Consider the following 27,127-nt stretch of genomic DNA (forward strand, 5'->3'; position numbering starts at 1 on the left):
TAATGAAACATATACAGAATTAGTATCAAGAAAGGACATGACTCAGAGACTATTTAGATTAATCTTAAAAAAGAGGGTATAGTGTTTTGGACAACCCCTTCTCACTGTGCAGGTCGTCCCTGCTAGAAGCAAAACATGGGGGAGAGACTGCTGTTGCTGGGAGTTGTTATACCTCATGAACATAGATGCATTACAGATCCATGTTGTACAGACAGGCCCATAAGGGACTCATATGGAATTCATGAGAAAAAAATGGTCACATACTCCATTGCATTCTATATTATGGAGATATTCTCCCTCACGGCAGCACATGGAGCACCTATAAGTCCGCAAGTACTACATGTGCCTTGGGCCCGTGTACATGTCTTTGCAGGGTGCATGAGCCCTTATCTGTGGCCGAACCACAATATCAATGTTCATTTGACATTGTGGATAAAACTTCAGCAAGACATGGTTCCCTCAAAACTAACAGGTGCAGTATATGTATTAACCAGACGTCTTCAATAATAAAGATGAGACCTGCAAGGATATCAATGTATTTATTGTTTCATTGTAAAACTAGAGCTCAGCAGCCTTGGAATAGTCAACAATCAGGTTGCTTATTTTCCAATGCCAGATTAGAGCTGAAATCGTTTTCGTTGGCTATGGGTAATGTCTCTACTTTTCACTTGCACTAGTTTAGATAAATTGGAGTTGGCTCAGGATAGACATTGATAGACATCACTAGGATATGCCATCAATGGCCGATTGGCAAGATGTTGACCGCTGTGTGAGGGTAGAAAAGTGCCATTTCATCTCCTGTGGCTCCACTCTGCTTTTTCAGGCTGCATGGTTAGTCATATATTAGAATAGGCCAACCATGCAGCCTCTGAAGAAAGCCAAGCTGAGCCAACAGGAGATTAAATGACATGGCTCTCCTTAGACAACAAAAAAAATAGAGAAACCGCAGAACATCTTACTTGAGGTATCAAAAAATTTTAAAAAAATATTTATTCCACCATAAGGCCGTATTCACACGAGCGTGTTCAGTCCGTGATATACGGTCTGCAGGTCGGCCGCATTTCCCGGACTGAGCACACTGCATGGAGCTGGGCTCCTAGCATCATCGTTATCTATGACGCTAGAAGTCGCTGCCACGCTGCGGGAAAACTGTGACGTACCGAAAATATGTTTTCAGTACGGGACAGTAGTTCCACGGAAAGGCAGGGACTCCTAGCATCATAGATAACGATGATGCTAGGAGCCCAGCTCCATGCAGTGTGGTCAGTCCGGGAAATGCGGCCGACCTGCGGACCGTATATCACGAACTGAACACGCTCGTGTGAATCCGGCTTAATAGACAGCGACGTTTCGACCCTAAGTGTGGGTCTTTCTCAAGCAGCTTTGAGTGGACTTGGCTATGACTTATATTGCGTGCACCAAATATATACCTGAAAATTGAAAACCATCTCCCATAAAGTTACTGGGACTGTGATGTGCTGCTATTTCTCTTTTTCAATCCGGAGACAACCTCTTTACAAATCATAGTCTTTCTAACCACATATAATCACAATTCTAAAGGACTGTATTAGCAATCGGTAACTGAATTTCTCATTCTCAGTTTAAATTTTGTCATATATTGAATGTTCTTACCCCTCTCTGGAGTTGGGGTGGCTGACGTATGCAAAGCAATTCCACTGAACTAGGCACAGTTGTACTGAGTTTAGGCAGTCTAGTATGTGCAGCATATTATTAATGGGGGAAAATACAATGGCAAAAATATGATGCAGCAAGACACTAACGGGTTATGCACAAGACCGAGTGTGCCGTCCAAGTCCCATCAGTGATCCGAGGAAAGAGAGGACATGTTCTATGTTTCCTCGGATCGGTGACTCTGACAATTTTTCACGGACCCGATTCACCTGTCAAAGTGAATGGGTCCGTGAAGCCGATCGGGTGCCACTCGGATGCCGTCACAACCGTCGTGTGCAAGAGGCCTAAAACTTAAATAATTTTCAGAAACATATTAATGTGGCTCGTAAACTTTGGCTACATATTAATATTTAACTTTGCCAACTTTTGAAAATACTAAGCTGATTTTGCTTTTTTTCATTTCCTTGCTTGTTGCTTCGTGGAAACCATCAACATGCAGCTGCTGATGTGACCTTTTACAGCTTTTTATTCTGATTATAATGAATTTGAATACCCAGGCAGCTCAGCTTATCAACTCATCAATGTCTGCTTTCCATTAACACGTCAGAAATAAATGGTTTCAAATGTTCCACATGATGCCATATTACGAAGGTATTTTCCATAATGCAGTTGTAACGGCCGTGGTCGCTGACCACAAACTCCTTCCATTGAGTCAACGCCCTTCTCTCCATAGATGTCTGCACATACGGCCGTCCTGTTCCACAGTGACCACCAGGGTGCGTTCGCGAGCTCAGTCCAGACTTAAGAAGCCAAAGTGCACACATGTGGGAGATTGAGCTGATTGCTCCCAGAGCACCCTGGGCTATAAGAAGGTCCCAGCCCCATCCTCCCATGCCGGAGCGTTGTTTGTCGTATCCTAGTTTGTCTATGTAAATGGTCTTCTAGTGTCTTCCAGTTACCAGTGTTTCCCGTACCTGTATCCTGTATCCTGTATCCCGTGCTATCCTGGTCAAGTGCCGTCCTGAGCTGTAGTCGTGCTGTGCTGCATACCACGCCTGTCCTGCTACTCCACGCCTGACTTCGGCCTGTTGCCTAGTCCCAGCCGAGCCTGCCTTGCTACTCTCCGAGCTGCCACAGGTACCCTATACGAACTATAGACTGTTTCCTGCGCCCTGTTGGCCAGCTGCCATACCGCCAAGGCGGTAAGTTCCAGTGGGTCCACGAACTCAACGTGACAGTACGCTCAGGCCATGGACCCCGCAGGTCGATCCAAGACCAAGATGACGTCACAAGAGATGCGGGCGGATATGCTGGACCTCCTGTCTCGACAGGACCGACTCCTCCAGGCCTTGAACATTCGCACATCGGCAGGAAGCACAAGCTGCCGTTCCTCCTACTACACCTCCTGGCAGTGTTGATCCTCAGACTACACCTCCTGGCAGTGTTGATCCCCGTTTTTCTTTGCCACTTCCTGACCGCTATGATGGTGACGCAGGTACCTGTCGTGGATTTTTGAACCAGTGCCAGATACACTTCAGCCTGTATGCAAGGGCATTTTCGTCTGATGGCGCAAGGGTCGCTTTCATCATCTCTATCTTCACTGGCAAGGCTCTTGCATGGGCGAATTCTATCTGGGAGAGACGAGGACTTTTCGCATGGTGTTTGAGGAGCCTGGACGAGTCTCATCTGCAGCGGCTTCCTTGCTAAACATACGCCAAGGAGACACCTCCGTGGGCGAGTACGCAATCCACTTCCACACCCTGGTGGGAGAACTGTTGCGCAACAATGAGACCCTGGTGGCTACATTCTGGCAGGGACTGTCGCCTAAGATTAAGGACGAACTTACCACTCGAGATCTACCATCTACCCTGGATGACCTCATCCTTCTGTCCGCCTGGATTGATATGAGGATCCGAGAACGGCTCCAAGAAGCTCGTCAGGAGGGAGGCCTTCCTAGTCCGGTCCCACCCTTGCAGCAACCTCTGCTGTCCTCAGGTGCCACATCCTCCTAAGGAGTCTGTGAGGCTGGACCAGTGTAAGCTATCAACCCAGGAGAAACAACGAAGATGCACTTCGGGACTCTGTCTATATTGCGGCCTCGGAGGCCATCTTGTGCGTCTGTGTCCCCAAAAGCCCAGAGACAACCTTGGGTAAAAAAGGACTTCCGTCTAAATTGTCCATACCCGTGACCATAGTGTCCGGCGAGAAAACGCATCGGGTCTCTGCTTATCTGGACTCTGGATCCGCTGCTAATTTCATTTGTAGAGACCTGGTGGATCTTCTTCAATTATCCACTACCCCTCTGGAGAGGTCGTTGACGGTTGCATTGGTAAATGGACTACCTCTGCCAGACCCAGTTATAGCTGTGACCAAGCCGCTGAGGCTCCAAGTGGGAGCTCTCCACTCCGAGCTGTTATCGTTCTTTGTCTTGTCCAAGGCCATTAACCCTGTGCTGCTGGGCCTGCCTTGGCTCCGATTACATGCCCCAGTCCTGGACTGGAACTCTGGAGAAGTTCTCCGGTGGGGCCCCGAGTATCACAACCGTTGCCTGGGACAGATTAATTTGGCTCCGCCTCCTCTGCCTCAGTAATTGGCAGGATTGCCTGGTCATTATGCTGCACTTTCAGACGTCTTCAGCAAGAGGGAGGCGGAGACGCTGCCCCCACACTGGGCGTATGACTGCCCTATCGAGCTGATTCCTGGTGCATCCCTTCCCTGTGGTAGGGTATATCCTCTCTCCTTACCAGAGACTCTGTCCATGTCCGCCTATGTTAAAGAGAACTTGGAGCGGGGCTTCATACGGAAATTTTCCTCCCCAGCAGGAGCCGGGTTTTTTTTCGTCAAGACAACCAGATCACGGTGAAAAATAAGTACCCGTTGCCATTGATCTCTGAACTATTTGATCGTATACGCGGTGCCAAGATTTTTTCCAAACTAGACCTGCGTGGGACTTACAACCTAATCCGGATTCGCCAGGGTGACGAATGGAAAACTGCATTTAACACCCGTGATGGACACTATGAATATCTAGTAATGCCCTTCGGCCTGTGTAATGCTCCCGCGGTCTTCCAGGAGTTTGTTAATGACATGTTCCGTGACCTCCTCTATGTTTGTGTAGTAGTCTATATTGATGACATCTTGAATTTTTCTCCAGATCCTATGACTCATCAGAGACATGTCCGTCAAGTTTTGCTGTGGTTAAGGGAGAATCATCTGTACGCCAAGTTCGAGAAGTGCATGTTTGAGAGAGATGCTCTACCCTTCCTGGGCTACATCATCTTGAATCGAGGTCTCGAGATGGATCCTGAAAAGGTAAAGTCCGTCCTGGAATGGCCACACCATCAAGGTTTGAGGGCCATACAGCGCATCCTGGGATTCGCCAATATTTACAGACAGTTCATCCCAAACTTCTCCTCACTGATATATCCTATCCCTAACCTCACCAAGAAGGGCATGAACGCCAAGGTGTGGACTCCTGAGTCAGAGTCCGAATTCAATAGTGCCTTCACGTCAGCCTCTATCCCCCATCATCCAGATGTTTCCCTACAGTTCTCGTTGGAGGTGGACGCCTCCTCTGTCGGTGCTGGTGCACTCCTGTTCCAGAAAGGTTCCAAGGGCAAGTCAATGGTGTCTGGATATTTCTCTAAGCTCTTCTCTTCCGCAGAATGAAACTACTCGATTGGGGATCGGGAGTTACTGGCCATCAAATTGGCTCTGGAGGAGTGGAGACATCTACTAGAGGGTGCAGCTCATCCCATCCTAATTTTTACGGGAACCACAAGAATCTCGCCTATTTCCAGACGGCCCAATGGCTGAATCCTCGTTAGGCCAGGTCGTCGCTGTTCTTTACCAGATTCCAGTTTGAGCTCCATTATCGCCCAGCTTCCAAAAATGTGAAGGCCGATGCTTTGTCCAGGTCTTTCGAGACAGAGGACACCATGGAAATTTCACAGAACATTATTGATCCGTCTTGCATTGCCTCTGTCAACCCCCTGCAAGTTGGGGACATTCCTCCAGGGAGGACTTTTGTGCGCCTGGCTGACAGAGGGAGAATCCTCCGCTGGGGACACTCCTCTAGACTGGCAGGTCACGCGGGGACCCGTAAGAACCGAGATGTGATTGCCCGTCATTTCTGGTGGCCCACGCTGCCCAAGGACATTATGGACTTTGTTTCTTCCTGCTCAGTGTGTGCAGCTAACAAGGTCGCTCACTCCAGACCTGCTGGCCTGCTCCAGCCATTGCCTGTGCCCGATGCTCCCTGGCAGCGTATAGCTATGGACTTTATCACTGACCTGCCTCTCTCTGCTGGATGCAGTACTGTCTGGGTGGTGGTGGATCGATTTTCGAATATGGCCCACTTCGTTCCTCTGACCGGTCTTCCTTCTGCTCCTCAACTGGCCAAGCTTTTCATCCAACACATCTTCCGCCTGCACGGCTTGCCGCAGCATATTGTGTCTGATCAGGGGGTTCAGTTCACCTCGAAGTTCTGGAGAGCCCTCTGCGGTCTACTAGGTGTAAAGTTGGACTTTTCCTCTGCCTACCATCCTCAGTCCAATGGTCAGGTTGAGAGGGTCAATCAGATCTTGCAGAACTACCTACCTACGCCCCTTCATCTACAAGCAGCATGACGACTGGGTACAGTTGCTTCCGTGGGCTGAATTTTTTTTATACAATAATCACACCAGCGAGTCCACAAGGAATACACGGTTCTTTATGTTCTATGGCCAACACCCACAAATTCCTCTCCCGGTGCCTGATACGTTCGAGGTACCAGCAGCTGACACTGCTTTTAGGGACTTTCTGCAGATCTGGCAGCAGACTCGATCCTCCATCCTGCTGGCGGTCGACCGCATGAAACGGAAGACAGACACAAGGAGAAGAGAACCTCCTCATTTTCTCCTTGGCACGAAGGTCTGCATGTCCTCCAGGAATATTTGACTGAGGGTGCCATCATACAAATTTGCTCCCAGGTTCCTCGGACCCTTCGAGATCCTACAGCAGATCAACCCTGTCACCTACAAGCTTCGGCTGCCTCCTACCCTCAAGATCCCCAACTCCTTCCATGTCTCCCTCCTGAAGCCGGTGGTTCTGAACCGTTTTAAAAAGACTCCTAGCCCTGCGGTTGCCTACAGCGGTCCTTCAGACACCTTTGAGGTTAAGGAGATCCTGGACATTAAAAAAGTAAGAGGAAGAACCTTTTATTTAGTGGATTGGAAGGGGTTTGGTCCAGAAGAGTGGTCCTGGGAGCCAGAAGAGAATCTCAATGCTCCTACCCTCATTAAGAGGTTTCTCTCTCGTTCTGGTCCCAAGAAGAGGGGGCGTAAGAGGGGGGATACTGTAACGTCCGTGGTTGCTGACCACAAACTCCTTCCATCCAGCTGACGCCCTTCTCTCCATAGATGTCTGCACATACGGCCGTCCTGTTCCACAGTGACCACCAGGGTGCACTCGCAAGCTCAGTCCAGACTTAAGAAGCCAAAGCGCACGCACGTGAGAGATTGAGCTGATTGCTCCCAGAGCACCCTGGGCTATAAGAAGGTCCCAGCCCCATCCTCCCATGCCTGAGCGTTGTTTGTCGTATCCTAGTTTGTCTATGCAAATGGTCTCCTAGTGTCTTCCAGTTCCCAGTGTTTCCCGTACCTGTATCCTGTATCCCGTGCTATCCTGGTCAAGGGCCGTGCTGAGCTGTAGTCGTGCTGTGGTGCATACCACGCCTGTCCTGCTACTCCACGCCTGATGTCTGCCTGTTGCCTAGTCCCAGCCGAGCCTGCCTTGCTACTGTCCGAGCTGCCACAGGTACCCTATACGAACTATAGACTGTTTCCTCCGCCCTGTTGGCCAGCTGCCATACCGCCAAGGCGGTAAGGTCCAGTAGGTCCACGAACCCAACGTGACAACAGTACTCCATTATGGCACCATATGGTGGGACATGGAGTGCCTACAGCTCCACTGTACAGAGGTTCAGCGACTCTGATTTTAAATACATTTACCTTATAAATTCCGTCCCGGTCTACCACTATTTTGATTGGAAACTAGTGATGTGACTTTGATATAGATATACATACGTGACCACGGATGGCATACACTACTTTTCAATGAAAATCGAGGACTTGTGCGGCACAATTATATTGTTTTAAATAACCCATTTAAAACAATAATTATAGATTTAAACTACAATAGACAGTCTTTAAACTGATCATAAATTGTCTCCGGATTTTCTCTGACCTTACCTGTATTCCAGGAAACCTGGTGTCTACAAAATATTAACATTTAAGTGTAACTCCACTACTCTGCAGAAGATAGAAAACGACTCAAATCCCCAACCATACTTTATTAATACAGACAAAATAATAAAACAACAAACTAAGAAAGATAAAATTTACGGGAGAATACAGCACCTTACAGAGAGGCTATATGGCAGAAATGGAGTTCCTACTGCTCCATAATACTGACCAATAGGTACACTTCCCACAGTATAAACTCTGTGCATACGGCTTGGTCGTGTGCCAGAGGCCTTAGGATATAAGCCTAGTAAATTTCCAACATGCCTAACTTTAACAACTGCAACAAAAGCTGGAATTGACCAGACGATTGAGAGAGAAAGACAACCAACTATGGGACTACAATGATAAAAAAAATAAAAAGATTGTATAAGATTTATGTTAGCATTTCGTTTTGGACCACTAGGAAGTAGCCTACCTCCCTAAGTAAGTTTTTATATAGTTTTATATTTGATTATCCAGAATGCCTAATAGTCCAACACCTGTCAGCTCCCATTAAGGCAGGATTAAAGGAATTTTACTTCATCTGCTTATTCCCACTCTTCAATGATATGAAAAAAATAACAGTGAGAAATAACCTTGAAGTTATTTCCAAAATATCACCTTGTAAATAACTATTTATTTGTAGAATAAACCAGCAGGGCATACATAATCCAGCAGTGTGACTTCGTTTCAGAAATATAATGTCAGTTCAGAGCATGAATAACATGTCCCTCTTAAACAAAAGAACCAAAATAAAGGGACCGATATATACATAATTGGATTAGAATTTTGTGTCAGCAGGCTCTCAATCTCTCATCTCTCGGTGGAGATGGCTAAATCATGCCAACTGTGATTACAGCTTTTTCCAGCCAATTTGGACACCTGTGTTGTAAAAACTGGACCTCCACCAATTCTTTACTTAACAGGAAATGACCAGATGTCAGATGCAAATGGCCTTCAATCTACTAAACTGGTAAGTGAAGAACGTACACTATTAAGGGACACAGGATGTTCAAGTTCATGTTTCTTTTAGCATATAAAGGAGACATGTTGTAGGATATTTATCAAATTTATGGTAAAATAGCAACAAAATGGATCAAAGAGTAAACATTAACTTTTTTCTATGCATATTTAATAAATTATAAACATATTAAATACAAAGTAGCAATATCGGAGTGTAAAGGTATTTTTTTAAATGTATTTATTGACACTGTAGATAATAGACAGATTGCTAACATGTTGCCACAACCAAAATCATTATTGGCAATCATAAGGTTTACAAAGGTGAGCTCTAAAGTTATTAGAGCTCCCATTAAGTGTATAAGGCCTTTACTGTAACTACGTATTAATCCAACAGAAAAAAAATTGTGGCATGCTCCATCGAATGCCATAGGTCTTCTCTTAGAAGCAATAGATCTAGAGGAGAATGGCTCTGTACATACATGTTGAAGCTTGTAAAACAACATGTCCTCCGTGCACTTCCATATAGACTCTGTGGACATAGCTCTGCCATGTGCATTGTGCTTACTTGTTACATGATGTACAACGCCCACTTGGTCTAAAGTAAAACACGCCAACTTGGGCATTAAGAGAGTCATTAGCATAAAGCTAAAAATCGCTCATAAAGTGGTTTAAAATAGATCGTTTTTCTAAATAAAAGGCATTACTGTCACCTACATTATAGTGCCGATCTTCTTACATAGGAGATAGGGCACTTATAATGTGGTGACAGAGCCTCTTTAACATTGAAATTGCAACACCAAGAAGGAAAAGTTTTGGAATTGTGGAAATCACAGGATCGATAGACATGTTAATGATATTCAAATGGTTGTCTGAGGAATGTTATGCCACGCTGATTGCACTTTGGCAAACAAATCATCAAGATTGGCTGCTGGCAGCACCCTTTGCAATTTCCGACCAATGATGTCCCAGATGTGCTCTATGGGAGACAAGTCCAGAGACGCTTCAGGCCATGGCAGCACGTTTAGGCCATGCCGGCTGCTCACAGTAGCACAAGATACATGCGGCCTGGGATTGTTCCGTTTAGAAATTGCTTCTGGAACACTTTGAAGAAATGGCTGTACCACTGGTTCCACGACCAATGTCGAGCTGTTAGTGTACCTGAAATGAAGGCTAGAGGTGTCCGGCTGCTCTACATTATGCCACTCCACACCATAATCCTTGGAGTAGGACCGGTGTGACATTCCCTTGTGAAGGCCTATTCATGGCGTTGCCCACATGGCCTCCAGACCAATCTCCGGCTATCATTTCATCCGAGACAAAAGCAGGACTTATTGCTGAAGAGGATATACCTCCATTCCAGCCTCCATTGCCATCTTGCTGTGCACCAGGATAGCCTATGAGAGCAGTGGCGTGTAGTCAATGGAACATCTCTAACTGGACATCTGGCTCGTAGCCCAATGTTATGCAAACGCCTTCTGATGGTTTGTGTCGACTAGTTACCGCACTAGGCTTGGGTTGTGACGTCCAATTTCACTTATAGTACAGAATGGATCACTACGCACCATTCTTCCAATCTGACTATTTGTCTTTGCAGAGGTTCGGCTCCGCGAACCTCTTGCTGTCATTCCCGTTCGTTGTTATTCTGGAAACCTCTGGGAAAAGCAACGTTGAACAGTGCTGACTTCTCGGCCTAGGCGCGTAGTGATCTGCCAGAGTGATAAACTAAGGTCTCTCAGTTCTAAGATTCTGTCCCTCTCAGTTTGCGATCAGTGGCGATAACTGGCATGTCAATGAAGATGAGAAATCGTACAATAATCCCACACCACTTAATCCGATTTTTGAGGTTTCATGTGGCTAAAAAACTTTGCTTTCAAATTGGCTTTTATGCCCCTCCCAAATGCCACAGATTGGACCGAGGTACTTGAAAATTTCATAATTTGCAGAATTTAGCGACAACTGCTACTTCCTTGATTTGCATAACCTTATGGCTTGTCCTCCTTGAAGTTGCAATTTCAATGTTGAGGTGTGTGTGTAAATATATTATATATATACACTACCGTTCAAAAGTTTGGGGTCACCCAGACAATTTTGTGTTTTCCATGAAAACTCACACTTATATTTATCAAATGAGTTGCAAAATGACTAGAAAATATAATCAAGACATTTACAAGGTTAGAAATAATGATTTTTATTTCAAATATTAATTTTCTCCCTCAAACTTTGCTTTCGTCAAAGAATGCTCCATTTGCAGCAATTACAGCATTGCAGACCTTTGGCATTCTAGAGCTGTTAATTTGCTGAGGTAATCGGGAGAAATTTCACCCCTTGCTTCCAGAAGCCCCTCACACAAGTTGGATTGGCTTGATGGGCACTTCTTGTGTACCATACGGTCAAGCTGCTCCCACAACAGCTCTATGGGGTTGAGATCTGGTGACTGCGCTGGCCACTCCATTACAGATAGAATACCAGCTGCCTGCTTCTTCCCTAAATAGTTCTTGCATAATTTGGAGGTGTGCTTTGGGTCATTGTCCTGTTGTAGGATGAAATTGGCTCCAATCAAGCGCTGTCCACAGGGTATGGCATGGCGTTGCAAAATGGAGTGATAGCCTTCCTTATTCAAAATCCCTTTTACCTTGTACAAATCTCCCACTTTACTAGCACCAAAGCAACCCCAGACCATCACATTACCTCCACCATGCTTGACAGATGGCGTCAGGCACTCTTCCAGCATCTTTTCAGTTGTTCTGCGTCTGACAAATGTTCTTCTGTGTGATCCAAACACCTCAAACTTCGATTCGTCTGTCCATAACATTTTTTTCCAATCTTCCTCTGTCTAATGTCTGTGTGCTTTTGCCCATATTAATCTTTTCCTTTTATTAGCCAGTCTCAGATATGGCTTTTTCTTTGCCACTCTTCCCTGAAGGCCAGTATCCCCGAGTCGCCTCTTCACTGTAGACGTTGACACTGGCGTTTTGCGGGTACTATTTAATGAAGCTGCCAGTTGAGGACCTGTGAGGCGTCTATTTATCAAACTAGAGACTCTAATGTACTTGTCTTGTTGCTCAGTTGTGCTGTGGAGCCTCCCACTTCTCTTTCTACTCTGGTTAGAGCCTGTTTGTGCTGTCCTCTGAAGGGAGTAGTACACACCGTTGTAGGAAATCTTCAGTTTCTTGGCAATTTCTCGCATGGAATAGCCTTCATTTCTAAGAACAAGAATAGACTGTCGAGTTTCACATGAAAGCTCTCTTTTTCTAGCCATTTTGAGAGTTTAATCGAACCCACAAATGTAATTGTTAAGGATCTGCCAGGCACAGCTTCTGTATCCACGCCCATAGGTAAACAGTCTGCACCTGCTTCTATGTCTGTGAGACTGACTCCATCTTCCACCACTCAGGATGGCAGGCTTAGGAGTGGGAGAGCCTATCACAGCCTGGCCAGACGGAGCTAGCTCCCGCCCTCTGTCTATTTATACCTGCCTTTCTTGTTCCTCCTTGCTTGTGATTCTTGTTTTGTTTCCTGGCCCTGCTGCAGCTTCTTTAACCATTTGACCCTGCTTCATATCGACCCTGGCTTACTGACTACTCTCCTGCTCTGCGTTTGGTACCTCGTACACTCCTGGTTTGACTCGGCTTGTTCACTACTCTCCTGCTCTGCGTTTGGTACCTCGTACACTCCTGGTTTGACTCGGCTCGTTCACCACTCTTGTTGCTCACAGTGTTGCCGTGGGCAACTGCCCCTTTTCCCTTGCTTCTGTGTACCCTTGTCTGTTTGTCTGTCGGGCACTTATTGAGCGTAGGGACCGTCGCCCATTTGTACCCCGTGGCCTAGGGCGGGTCGTTGCAAGTAGGCAGGGACTGAGTGGCGGGTAGATTAGGGCTCACTTGTCTGTTTCCTTACCCCCATCATTACAGTAATGCTCCAGATTCTCAACAAGCTCAAAGGAAGGTCAGTTTTATAGCTCCTCTAAACAGCAAAACTGTTTACAGCGGTGCTAACATAATTGCACAAGGGTTTTCAAGTGTTTTCTAATCATCCATTAGCCTTCTAACACAATGTACCATTAGAACACTGGAGTGATGGTTGCTGGAAATGGGCCTCTATACACCTATGTAGATATTGCATTAAAAACCAGACATTTGCAGCTAGAATAGTCATGTATTTCTGATTAATTTAATGTTATCTTCATTGAAAAAAACTGTGCTTTTCTTGCAAAAATAAGGAAATTTCTAAGTGACCCTAAACTTTTGAACGGTAGTGTATATATATATATATATATATATATATATATAAAATCAGAATCTGTACGTAAGGGTGGGGGCTGTGGTTGGCAATGAAAATGTAGATACAGTTCAAGTTTAAAGTCCACGCTAGGCTTTATTCTAGTACAAAAATAAACAAGTGCTTATTCACTTGTTCAGCATAAGACTTGTGGCATATAAACAAAATAAACACCTGGCCCATCTGGGCACTTACTAAACAGCAGGTTCCCTCACCTATTATAAACCATGAGTACAGTATTCCGTGTATCAGCCTTTCAACACTATCTTTGTGTGGATTCCCAGGCTCTGACCCTCTCTGTACAAACTGCAGAGCTTTCATGGCTCAGTAACGAGCCCAGTAGCTTCACCTGTACTGATTTGGACTAGGGTAAACCCTGTACTGGAGCGGGAAGGGAATGGCAAGTTCCACTGCCACTCTTACTTGTCATTTCATAGAAATCCAGGCCTGTACAACAGACTTATCAAAAGCCTCAGCAAATTAAGTTTGGAAGAGAAACACAACTATCCTAGATTCCTCATGTCACCCATCTTAACCAGCCGAATAAATAATAAACCCTCTCCAGTACTTTCCCAGCCACAGCCATAAAATAAATATATATATACAGTATATAAATATCTCACTACCATTTTTGTGCAATTACCTTCCATATTGGCTCCAAACAATCTCGCTGTCTAATACTGATCAGTCATATCATTACTATTCAGGGTGTAACTTGTCATCTAGAGTAGTTATTGGGTATCGCTACTGAGTAGTAATCAGATACAATAAAGTCTCCAAGAATCCAAGTACTTAGCCTGAGACAACACGTGGGTGATTTCATCATGGTGTATAGGTGTGTGTAACAAACTGAAAATGTTAAACTGGGCAAGATGCCTGATATTTTAAAACAAATTTTAAAGCTAAGGTAAGGTTACAAACTAAACTTCATTGAGTCCTGAGTCATAATTTGCAGGGGTTCTCTCATTTGTGTGTCCATTGTTATACTATCACTATAACTGTGTTGCAAATAGAATAACTGAAATTATGGGCTCTTAATATCTTCAGTTTGGAACCATCACTTTTAATAGGAAACCAAGAGATGATGTCCTGAATTTACAAAATACCCTAACATGTACTGGACATTTGTCCTGTTTTTTTTCATGCTGTGCAATGCATAAATGTACTGAAGTCTGCCCCTCACCCTACCAGACAGGTGTTCTGGCAGTGTTAGGCACGGAATCAGGGGCAGAGCTTTATTGCAGAATTTGCATGAAAATTGCATGCACCTTGAGAGTGAACAATGATGCAGGTCCTCAAATGAAAGATAATAGAAGAAAGACGGAGAATTGTTCATTTTAACTTCAATTGTCAGGTTTCCCTTAATGTGTGGTTAAACAGGTAAGACTCAGCAGGTCACATATGTACTATGAAACCGTTTATAACAATGATAAATATGATAGAAAGGAATATTACCTGGGAAGGAGTACTAGTCAACTCCATCTTTTCTTGGGATTTCTCCTTTGCTAGTCGAGCAGCTTCTTTGAATTCCTGAAATTTTTCTGCAAACTAAATAATAAAATGGAAAATAAATTAAATCCAGTAGATAAATACACAGTGCCCTGGGCAAGGTGCAGAGATGTATTTGAAATATAAGCCAGTATAATTGCATGTATAAACATATAATGTAATAGTCAAGAAGGATATAACATTGAAAATTAGTATATTAATATTAGAAAGAAAAATATGCACACCGGTACACTGTTACATAGCGAACATGCGGCTTTAGGTGTGGGCTACACTTTCGTTGTGTGACTTTAACAGCAGCTGTCACACTACTGCCACATCATTTATTTAACCCCATGCCTTTCATATCGGTATTCTATTTATTTTCGTCATATGAAAATTTAATCAAATTTGCATGTACATATTACTCAATGTATCATACCTTCCAACCATCAAATTTTTTGCGGGATTGTCCCAAGAAATGGCTCGCAAAGGGAAAGGGCTTTCCAAATGTGCCCAGAGGGAAGTATTTTCGATTTTGTGGGCATTCCTGGGGGTATAGGATGAGGGGTTTAAAAATGTTCAGCAACTGGGGATTCTAATGTTGGTAGGTATAAATGTCTCACTATGGACTGAGACCATCACCCGATAGTTACTATCACAGCTCATGCACCACAAAAAGTCTGTGTTTAGACATTTTCAAACCCACGGTAATAAATTTGATGAAATACATTTTTATTGTCTTCTGTCCATGGCAGTTTTTGGTCATCAACACTTATCAATTAGCTTTAGGGTATGTTCACACGATGAGAGGCATTTACGTGTGAAAAGACAGACTGTTAACAGCTGCCTCGTTTCACACGTAAATGCTCCTCCTCGCATTTTGCGAGCCGTCTGAGACACTCGTAAATCTTGAGCTGTGCTTCATTGAGTTCAATGAAGAACAGCTCAAATTACGTGGCAAAGAAGTGCCCTGCACTTCTTTGCCGAGGCAGTCCATTTACGCGTCGTCGTTTGAAGGCTGTCAAACGACGACGCGTAAATTACAGGTTGTCGGCACAGTACGTCGGCAAACCCATTCAAATGAATGGGTAGATGTTTGCCGACGTATTGCAGCCCTATTTTTAGACGTACAACGAGGCATAATACGCCTCGTTTACGTCTGAAAATAGGTCGTGTGAACCCAGCCTTACAAATCACATTTGAAACATTATTTGAAAATGTATTGAAACAAGCACATGATGTGCTCCTACATTGTAACATTGGTGATGCACTAGTTTATTACCTGACAGAACATCTTGGAGACTGTGATCACCTGGCCATCCATAATGGCATACGGATGCACTACGGAAGTTTTTTTGCGCACAAATCGACTGCAAATACAGATAACGGATCCCTTTTTTGCGGACGGCAAAATCACCACGGTCACGTGCATTAGACCTAAATAGTAAATGCATGAGGCCTCAGATTGTAGACATACCATTTACAACCTGTGCAACTTTACAAGGGTCCTGCAGGCACAGGGGCCCACTGCTATCTTAAAGAAATCATAGCACCCCCTACAGTCTATTACTGTCTAGTGGCTAAACTAATGATTCTCATCCATGGCTTACCATTACTGGTTGATTGTCAGAGCAGAGAGGGTTTTTCTGCAAATGTCCTATGACTATTGCCTCTCTCAAATCAAATTATCAGTTGGAAACCAATGGGCCCAAATACCAATGGACCCTGTACTTGCACAGCCCGGTTCTCCCCTTGTGTATATAATTGCTATGTTTGTATTAGTTTTTGTTTTTCTGATAAATGTACTGGCAATTTTATTTGTATCCATGTTTCTCTACCATACTATACAGTGCCACGAAAGATGATGGTGCTATATAAATAATAATGAAAAGGATAAAAAATGTATATGGTAAGTTGCAGAAACACAGTTAAAAATAGGCAATGGCGTCAAACAAGAGCAGCAACCGCAAGAAAAAAGCAACACTCATGTATTGAAGCAGATTTATCAATGTGTGTAAATGAAAAACTGACATAAGGATGATACTAAAGACGGTCACATGCACTATATTTATTAAACAGCTACAACATTTTTGAAACTACTTGTGATACCTGAAATGTTTATATTTTATCTTTCCCAAGGGGCATGACGGGGGTGTGCAGTGGACTGACGTGCCTTGGGCAAACCAGGGTAAAAGTTTGTGAGGGCCCACCCTCCATCTATACAGAACATGTGCATGTCCACTTTTATCTTCATCCTCAACCATGCTATTACGTTTGTATACACGGGTCATATTCTTAACCCCTTAATGACCGGGCATGTTTGTACCTTAATGACCAAGCCAGATTTGTCAAATCTGGTATGTCTGACTTTATCAGAGAATAACTCTGTGAAAGTTTTGAATATCCAAGTAATTCTGACATTGTTTTTTCGTCACATGTTGTACTTTGTTTTAGTGGTAAAAGTAGACTGATACAATTTGCGGAAATTAATAAAAAAATAGAAAAATGGAAGAAATTTTGTAAAAATTTAAATTTTCCCTATTTTTAACTGCAATATGTCACATATGTACACACATACTGTACAATTTTTTTAATTAAATATATATTTCCATCTCTTTACTCTATTTTGGCAGCACTTTTGAAAAAATAAAATAAATTTTCAGCAATTTAGAGGACTTACAAATTGAATAATAATTTTATAAATTTTGAAGTACATTTTGTTTTCCTGCACCAAGCCAGGTTTTCAGAGGCTCATAGGTCTCAGAGTGATGGAAACCCCCACAAATGACCCCATTTAGAAAACTAGACCCCTTAAGGTATTTACCTAGGGGTATAGTAAGTATTTTGACGCCACAGTTTTTTGCTAAATTTAATACATAGCAGGTGAAAAAAAAAAATGTTTTTCATAAAAGTATCAGTTTGAAGACCGATTTCTTTGTAAAGCGAACATGAAAATGAAGAAACACACCCCAAAATCTATCACCCTCTTTCTCCTGTTTTCAAAAATACCCACATTGTGTCCCTAATGCGTTGTTTGGACACACGGCAGGGCCCAAAATGAAGGGAGCCCCCGGAGGCTTTCAGGACTCATATTTTGCTTGAAAATGTTTTAGGCCCCACTGTACATTTGGAGAAGCTTTGAACTGCCAGAACGATAGAAACTCCCCATAATTGACCCCATTTCGAAAACTAGACCCCTTAAGGTATTTATTCTGGGGGTATAGTTAGCATTTTGACCAGACAGGATTTTCGCTAAATATATTGGAATTAGTCTGTAAAAATTAAAATGTACTTTTTTTCTGAAACAACAGAAATTATTCATATTTACAAGGAATAACGAAGAAAATGCACCCCAACATTTGTAAAGCAATGTCTCCCGATTACGACAATATGCCATATGTGGTAATAAACTGCTGTTTGGACCCACAGCAGGGCTCAGAAGGGAAGGAGCGCCATTTGGATTTCTGATTTTGCTGGAATGGTTTTCGGTGCCATGTCGCATTTGCAATGCACTGGAGGGACCAAAACAGTGGAAACCCACCAAAAGTGACCCCATTTTGGAAAAACCTTCAAGGAATTTTTCTAGGGGTATAGTGAGCATTTAGACCCCACGCGTCTTTTGCAGAGTTTATTAGAATTAGGGCGCGAAAATGAATATCAAAATTTTCCACTAAAATGTTGAATTTTCTCATTTTTACAAGGGATAAAGGAGGAAAAAAACAACCATTTTTTATAAAGCAATTTCTCCCGAGTACGGAAATACCCCACATGTGGTCATAAGTTTTTTCATTAGAAATGAATTAAACCTTTCAGGACTGATCCATTTTTTGCTTTCTTATTTTAGATTTTCACTCCCCGCTTTCCAAGAGCCATAACTTTTTTATTTTTCCATCAACAGAGCGGTGTGAGGGCTTATTTCTTGCGGGAGGAGCTGCAGTTTTTATTGGTACCATTTTTTGGTAAACAAAAAACTGTGATTTTGCCGGTTTCAATTATTATTTTTTTTTAAGGTGTTCACTGTGCAAATTAAATAATGGTATATTGTAATAGTTCTGACTTTTACGGACGTAGCGATACCAATTTTGTACATTTTTTTACATTACTTTAGAAGAAAAATGGGAAAAGGTGTTTTTTTTCTTTTACTTTAAAAAAAATAAATTCTCACTACTAATAACTATAATTCTTCTACACATTTTATTAATCAATCCCCTTAGGGGACTTGATCCAGCGATCATTGGATCACTGGTACAATACGCTGCAATACTAATGTATTGCAGTATATTTTTATTCTTACAGGCAATCTGTAACAGAGCGATCGCTGTACCTGTCCGTTAGTCCCGGGTGTCAGCTGTAATACACAGCCGACACCCGCAGCGTATGGAGCGGCCTCAGCATGTGAGCCGGCTCCATACATCAACCACCGCACCATGATGGGCAATTAAGTCATAGTGCGCAAAGGGGTTAGTGCACAGCGGATGGTTCAAAGTGAAAATTGCAATTTTCCACGGATATGCCATTTTAGTGCATAATATGTTGTGCCCAGTTTGTGCCACAGAAGACAAATACCTCATAAAACGTTAAGCGGGTTCTCCCGGGTATGGCGATGCCATATGTGTGGGCGCAAACTGCTGCTTGGGCACGCTGCAGGGCTCAGAAGGGAGTGAGAGCCATTTGGCTATTGGAGCGCAGATTTTGCTTGGTAGGTTTCTGTTTGGGGTTTTACTAGTATTTCAGTTTATAATGTGGGGGTATGTGTAAACTGGGCAGAGTACATCAGGGCATAATAAGAGGGTATAATAATGGGGTAAATAAATAATAATCCGCTGATGTATGTCCAGTGTCGCACTGATAAATGGCGCCCGATCTTATCCGCTTTTGGAACACTCTACACATTTTGCATCACCATATTCTGAAAGCCAGAACTTTTTTATTTTTTCACCACCGGAGCCATGTGAGGGCTTATTTGTAGCGAGACAATCTGTAGCATTGGGGGGGTACATGCGATTTTTTTTTTTATCACTTTTTATTACATTTTTTTGCAATCCTGACCAAAAAACAGGAATTCTGACACCGTTTTTTTGGTTTTCTTTTTGCGGCGCTCACCGTACGCTATAAATGACATTTTTACTTTATTCTGCGGGTTGGTACGATTACGGCGATACCATATGTATATAGGTTTGGTCCTTTTTTTTAGCGTTGGCACAATCAAATCACTTATTTATAAAAAAATATATTTATAAAAAAAATTATTTTCTGTGTCACCATATTCTGAGAGCCATAATTTTTTTATTTTTTAGTCAAAAAAGCTGTGTAAGGGCTTGTTTTTTGCGGGACGGATTGAAGTTTTTATTGGTGCTATTTTTGGGTACATGCAACTTTTTGATCACTTTTTATTCTTTATTTAGGGAGCGGTGGTGACCAAAAAAAATTGCGATTCTGTCGTAGTTTTTTATTGATTTTTTTTGGGGTGTTCATCGTGCGGGAAAAATAACATTACAGTTTTATAGTTGGGGTCGTTACGAACGCGGTGATACTAAATATTTGTACTTTTTTAACGTGTTCATTTTTTTTCTATAATAAAAGTCTTATTATAGGGAAAAAAAGCATTTTGTGTTTATATCACTTATAACTTTTTTTTTTACACTTTTTTTTAAAATATTTTTATTACTTTTTTACTTGTCCCACTAGGGGACATTTAGACTTGCAGCTTTGATCGCTGCTAGAGTACATTACACTACACACATAGTGTAATGTACTCTAACTGTCATTGTGACGTAACTGTCACTCTGACAGGAAGCCGAGGAGGAACGGCCGGAGGCTGCTACTCCGAGGCTTCCGTACATGGCAACCCGGAGGTCATTGTCTGACCTCCAATTGCCACGACAAGCATCGGTAGCCCCCACGATCATTTGGTGGGGGCTGCCGATGTCCTTCAAACCACTTAAATGCGGCGACGGCCTTAAGGGGTTAATTGCCGAAAGCAGCGGCGATGGTCCGCTGTGCGGCGAGACTGATGTGACAGCTGTCAGCGCGCGCCTGTCACTCTGTGTTTACACAGAGTGACAGTTTGAAATACTGACGAAAATGAACGTCATGGTGCGGGAACTAGCAGCCGACCGTGACGTTCATTTTCGTCATTCGTCGTGAAAGGGTTAATACAGTTTAAAAAGTTACGTGTAAGGCAACCCATAAGAAAAGCATCCATTATCAAGTGATCGGTGCCAAATCAGCTCTTCTGCTGTAGCTTTAGGGACATTTAGGGCATGACCACACGTGGCGGATTTCGTCCGCAACTGTCCGCATCAATGCCGCACAGAATCTGCGTTGCAGATTCTGCTGCGGATCTGCACAAAATGTGCAGTAAATTGATGCGGACTAGCTGCTGCGGACTGCGGGAAAAGTGCTTCCCTTCTCCCTATCAGTGCAGGATAGAGAGAAGGGACAGCACTTTCCCTAGTGAAAGTAAACGAATTTCATACTTACCGGCCGTTGTCTTGGTGACGCGTCCCTCTTTCGGCATCCAGCCCGATCTCCCTGGATGACGCGCCAGTCCATGTGACCGCTGCAGCCTGTGCTTGGCCTGTGATTGGCTGCAGCCGTCACTTAGACTGAAACGTCATCCTGGGAGGCCGGACTGGAGACAGAAGCAGGGAGTTCTCGGTAAGTATGAACTTATATTTTTTTACAGGTTGCTGTATATTGGGATCGGTAGTCACTGTCCAGGGTGCAGAAACAGTTACTGCCGATCGCTTAACTCTTTCAGCACCCTGGACAGTGACTATTTACAGACGTCTCCTAGCAACGCTCCCGTCATTACGGGAGCCCCATTGACTTCCTCAGTCTGGCTGTAGACCTCGAAATACATAGGTCCAGCCAGAATGAAGAAATGTCATGGCAAAAATGCAAGACGCATCCGCAGCACACATAACATGTGCATGACAGCTGCGGACTTCATTGCGGAACTTAGAATCTCCATTGAAGTCAATGGAGAAATTCCGCCATGAGTCCGCCACTGCTCCGCAACAGACAGAGCATGCTGCGGACACCAAATTCCGCTCCGCAGCCTATGCTCCGCAGCGGAATGTTACGCATCGTCTAAACGAACACTTCTAAATAGAAGTGGAAGTCAATGCAGAAACGGCTCCGCTGCGGATTAACGCTGCGGAGTGTCCGCAGCGGAATTTAAGTGAAATTCCGCCACGTGTGAACCCAGCCTTATTGTGTGAGAACCTGGGCTCACCTGAAGATTTTCTGATACTCTGGTGGATGAGGACAACTTGGGGGTGTAGCTTGTCTGCAATATATTCTGCACAGTATATATCAATGCCTAAATACAGTATATTCAAAAGTGAAAAATGTGTACAAAATTTTGGAGCTGGCGCAGTTTGTTCTCATGCTCACGACCGTAGTGGTGTGCACGGGCCGTTATTTGCGGCTCGGACGTCCGCGGATTGTCACCCGCGGCCGCCTGCAAATCACGGGCCGTGCACATGGCCGTGTGCATTAATTTCAACGAGCCTGGACTGCAACATGCAGCCGTAATAAGACATGTCCTAACTCTTTGCGGGCCAGGATCCCGGGCAATGCACGGACCGTGGAAACCACGGTCGTGTGCATGGGCCCATTGAAATGAATGGGTCCGCAATTCACCCGCAGATTTGTGGGTGAATTGCGACCGCACAAATACATTTGTGTGCATGGGGCCTCTGTGTTCGTTTTATAACAGTGTATTATAATAGAGACATTTATCATGAGCTATGCAACAAATTAAAAAAAACAAAAAAAAACATAACTTTTACGTAGCACCAAACCTCCCCAAGGCCATATTATTAATAAATCTGCTCTTCTGAGCTATATTATATGTGTTAAAGCCCTGCTATAGCTCAAATTAAAAGAAAGGATACAAAAACATTCCATATATGATAAGCCTTGTTAACACGGTGCAGATTTGATGCATGTATTTTTTAAGACAAAACCAGAATTGGATCTAAGAGAGGAGACACTTTAAGGTCTTCCTTTATATATTTCATTTGTTTAAATTCTGTTCCTGGCTTCAGATTAAAAAAATACATGCAAAATCTGCATTAAATCTGCATTGTGTAAACAAGGCTTTAAACATAAATTGGTGCCAGCAGAGAGAGGTGAATGTAAAAGGAGTATCCATACAACGTATCTGGTTTATTTTTGATTATTGTTATTTAGGACAGCGGCTAATAACCTGAAGCTTTCCAGCTGTTGTAAAATCTCAACTCTCAGCATGCTCTGACAGCCACCCGCTATTTAAAGCATGCTGGGAGTCGAAGTTTGATAACAGCTGGAAAGCCACAGGCTGCAAATCACTGAGTACTGTCACCTATACAGTATAGGTTTTATGTGCAGTTTTCATTATCTCATTACAGGTTCACTTTAAATTGACAATAAATAAACTGCTGGGTAAATGTACAAAAAATGCACAAATGTCTTATATACATTCATTTTATTTTAGTCTTTTTTAAAAAAAAAATTGTATTGAAATAAAAAAAAAGTTGGGTTGCTGCACAAAGGTTTAGCTATGAAGTCACCACCAGACTACGCAGTGTAGCAACCAGCATTGCTCTATCGTAGTATATTCACCTTTGTGAGATGATGCTCAGAGGAGAAGCCAAGGCCATATACTGTGTTAGCCCTGCTGTCCGCCCATTGGCCAAACTTCTGGGATGTTTTAGTGAATGTCATGTTGGGACTGATGGTGCTGTTTATTATTGCCTGGCAGAAAAAGACATAATAGTTTAAACATGAGCAGTAAAAATGTAAGCGCCAATCCAAAATTAAAAAAAAAAAGAAAACAAGAGTGAAAAAAAGTAACGTGGCATTAAAAACGAATTAATAGAGCATAGTTTATTACATACATAAAAACAACTACCATATACTATTCCTACCTTCAGTTGAGCCACAATTACAAGGTAACATAATCCCACACACTATTTTTACATTAGCAATTTCCCTAGATATAACACTTTATAAGTCCCGGCTTTAGTGCAATACTAGCACCATTTCCAACCTGTTGGATAAGACCTGACACCGCTCACATCTCTGGGAAACAGAACTTCTGTGAACTTAGATTCAGGTTTCTGTGGGTGACGGTTGGAACATACCAGTTACATGTATAAACCGTCACAGCTTAACTTTTGAGACAAACTTAAAAACATTACTTAACGGGTGCCAGATATTGGAAGGATTAACCATTAGGTACTTTCTAATGTGTTCACTAGACATTCCAAGGCCTCTCTGTCGCATCAGGTTGTAAGACAGGTTGCTGACTCACCTCTCCTCCCTCACTCCAGCGATGCCTTCTGCTGGCAGATGTAGTAGACCTGTTCCTTGTCTACAGCTCCCCTCCTTACCGCTACTATCCACGTTGGGTTGTCATGGCGATTTAAAGGGGAATTCGGCCTGAAAAACTCGCCTGAAGATTAAGGTGCATCCTGGTTTGGCTCTTTGTTCCTCATCCTAACACTGAAGTTACATTAATCCTGATCTTGGCTTTATCTTGCATTTTGCTTCTGTCTTGCTCCTTCGATTGAAAGTAAGAAAATCCAAGACAGAATCCATGGTGAATGCGGTGATGGATTTTGCTGTAACGGATGGATGCGGATGGATGAATTCACAGATTTTCTTACTTTGGATATGAAGGTCTGAATTAGTTTTTTTTTTGGACAAGGTAGATTTTGGCATCCTAAGACATTCCAGTTTATGCCAGTACTGCTAGAAATCAACTTTTATTCTTGCTCTTTGGATTTGTCGCCTGGTACCTGTTGTCCTACTCCTGGTTCTGACCCTGAGCCCGTTCTCTGACTACGATTCCCATCTCATCTTCTGCATTGCATCCCGATTGTTTCTCTGGTGACATCTATTGGCTCAGTTCCTGACTACGCTAAAGTTCCATCAGCGCACTTACTGTCAATCAATCAATCAATGACTTGGGAATCCCACCGGGAAAGCCCACAACTCCTTAGACGCCACACCTGAGTCTAGCCAGCGCCAAACCAATTGTAGCAATGATGATCCACAGCTTTAGAGGGAAATGTAACAAGTTGATAATAAAAAGCCCCTCAATAGACTTTCAATAAATCGATAGGGCAAAAAAAAATAAAAAAAATACATAAATATTGTTTGGACAGACACTTCGGCTAACATTTTTACATTTTGAAATTTCTAAGTTTCAGTCGTCTGTAATGATAGGGCTTATTGACACTGTTAATGCTCCTTAGGAGTGGGGGGGGGGGGCATATGTCAGTTCTGCCAATACATCAAATAAAACTTGGCATTACACTGTATTTAGCTAAAACCAAAGAAAATTGTGCACACACATAGTATTGTATACCAGTAAGAGGTATCTGCAATTTGTACTGACTTACTGTATATATTTTTATAATGTATACATAGAAATTCCCAAGTTGTAGTCTATTTAGTGGAGGGTTCACTGCAGCCAAATATGACAATTTTTAGGGAGACTTAAAAGTTTTGCTTTACATGTATTAATCATTTGGCTTCCTCTATTCTGCTGCCGTATACAAGCATGCAGTTATGGATGGATAAGCAAGTTTCATTCACAGCAAGAAGCAGAATCATCACAAAAACTCAAACATCTGTACGAGGAAGCCGAAAATGAGTATTTGCTGACGAAGTCTCAAATCCACAAATGTAGCTTCGAGCCAAAAGAAAAGTTAATTAAACTGCCGCCTGACCAAAATGAATGTATTTATTTAGAATGTGTCTGGTAGACGATGTACCTCTCCATCAATGTTGATATTTTTAAATAGTAAAATAGCAGACTGCTACGGAAACACTCAGTGGTATGACATTTATATGAATGGGCCAGCCTGGCAGATGTATGTACCACAACACTGAAACAGCCGTTTACTTAATGGAAATAAATGTAGTGCTGGTAGGAATGCCAAGCTTCGTCACCAGGAGTCAGAGCTTGATGTTGTCATGGGTTCTATAGAACCGCTCAATAAGTAGACAAGAATAAAAGCAACAGGGTTAATGCCACAAAGTCAAAGCCCACCTATTCAGGCTAGAGCTCCAACATGGCTTTTGGTGCCCTGCGGAAAAAATTGTGGCATTAACATGACTGGTGAGCAACTTCAATGTTCCCTTATGAGGGCCAAAGTTCAACCATGTTGGGATTTTTGCGACTGTCGCACTACTTTTTCCCCCATAAAGAAACATTGAAGTTGCGATTTTACTGCCGTTAACACTGAGGAGTCCTAGCCTTAAAGCCTAACTCCACTAACCCCTCATCCATCTGACCCTTCTTTTCATGCTCTTTGATGCCAATCCTCACAGCTTATGCAATAACCAGACACCATCTTGCTATCTTCTGTCTATATCACTAACATTGCAAGGTATTTTATAATAAACAGGATCTTAAAAGTTTTGTTTTTGCTTACAAAAAAGCGGGTTTTCAAAAGTAGCGTAAAACAGGCCATACTGGACAATAAAATTAAATAGTCCATTCCTGATGAACCAATGTGCATGAAGGCAGCCTGACTGTCCCCGGCAGTCAACACTAATGGAAAGTAGAACCGACCATGTTGGATAAGATGCTTGCAGGGGTTTTCAGGCAGCAGCTTATATCCTTCTCCCCATGCTAGTTCAGCCTACTGCTATGTATTGTATATGGCTGTCTTTAGGCTTTGCTTTAAATTACCTTCTTATAGCAAGCCTGTATCCAGAGGCAATAAGATAAAGGAAACTTTTATCGATCCCTCATGGATTGCAAGTCCTCACGGGCAGTGTCCTCTCTCCTTCTGTACACGTTTGTCATTCATTAAGATCATGTTTATTGTACTTGTTTTTAGTGTCTCATGTTATGTACTAAAAACACTTTTATAATTCCTATGTACAGCACCCTGGAATTAATGGCACTTTAAAATAAATATTAAATAAATTAAATAATGATTTCATTTATTTTATGTTGTTGTTTGTCTGCTGAAAGGGCCCTTTTGTTAGGACAGAAGAAACCTTTTGGAATCAAGGCAGATATCAACAACAAGTGTTTGTTAAAGAGGCTCTGTCACCAGATTCTCAAATCCCTATCTCCTATTGCATGTGATCGGCGCTGCAATGTAGAGAACAGTAACGTTTTTGTTTTTTTTAAACGTTCATTTTTGGCCAAGTTATGAGCTATTTTATATATATATATGCAAATGAGCTTTGAAATGGACAATTGGGCGTTTTTTTTTCGTTATGTCCAACTGGCCGTGTATTGTGTTTTTAACTGGGCGTGTTTACGTGTATGACGCTGACCAATCAATGACCAGTCAGCGTCATACACTCATCTCCATTGATTTACACAGCAGCGATGTGCAGCCACATACACAGAGATTAACGTTAATCGAGTGTCCTGATAATGAATACACATGAAATCCAGCCTGGACGTCATGTGTATTCAGAATCCTGACACTTCTGAATCTTTTCTGTGAGATTCCCGCAAGCCATGCATAATCTCGCGAGAT

General features: G+C 42.9%; 1 protein-coding gene across 4 annotated transcripts in view; it reads right to left on the reverse strand.

Annotated features, from left to right (window-relative positions):
- Positions 1–27,127, reverse strand: part of HOMER1 (homer scaffold protein 1) — a 122,525-nt gene that overhangs the window by 72,755 nt on the left and 22,643 nt on the right. For all 4 annotated transcript variants that reach the window (XM_075838770.1, XM_075838756.1, XM_075838762.1 and 1 more), the window contains 2 exons: positions 23,238–23,369; positions 14,592–14,684 (listed from right to left, as the gene is read on the reverse strand). In XM_075838770.1, the coding sequence (XP_075694885.1) occupies positions 14,592–14,684; positions 23,238–23,369 (225 nt within the window). The remainder of the gene's footprint in view (positions 1–14,591; positions 14,685–23,237; positions 23,370–27,127) is intronic.

Source organism: Rhinoderma darwinii, chromosome 1 (assembly GCF_050947455.1).
Source record: "Rhinoderma darwinii isolate aRhiDar2 chromosome 1, aRhiDar2.hap1, whole genome shotgun sequence".
Lineage (NCBI taxonomy): Eukaryota > Metazoa > Chordata > Amphibia > Anura > Rhinodermatidae > Rhinoderma > Rhinoderma darwinii.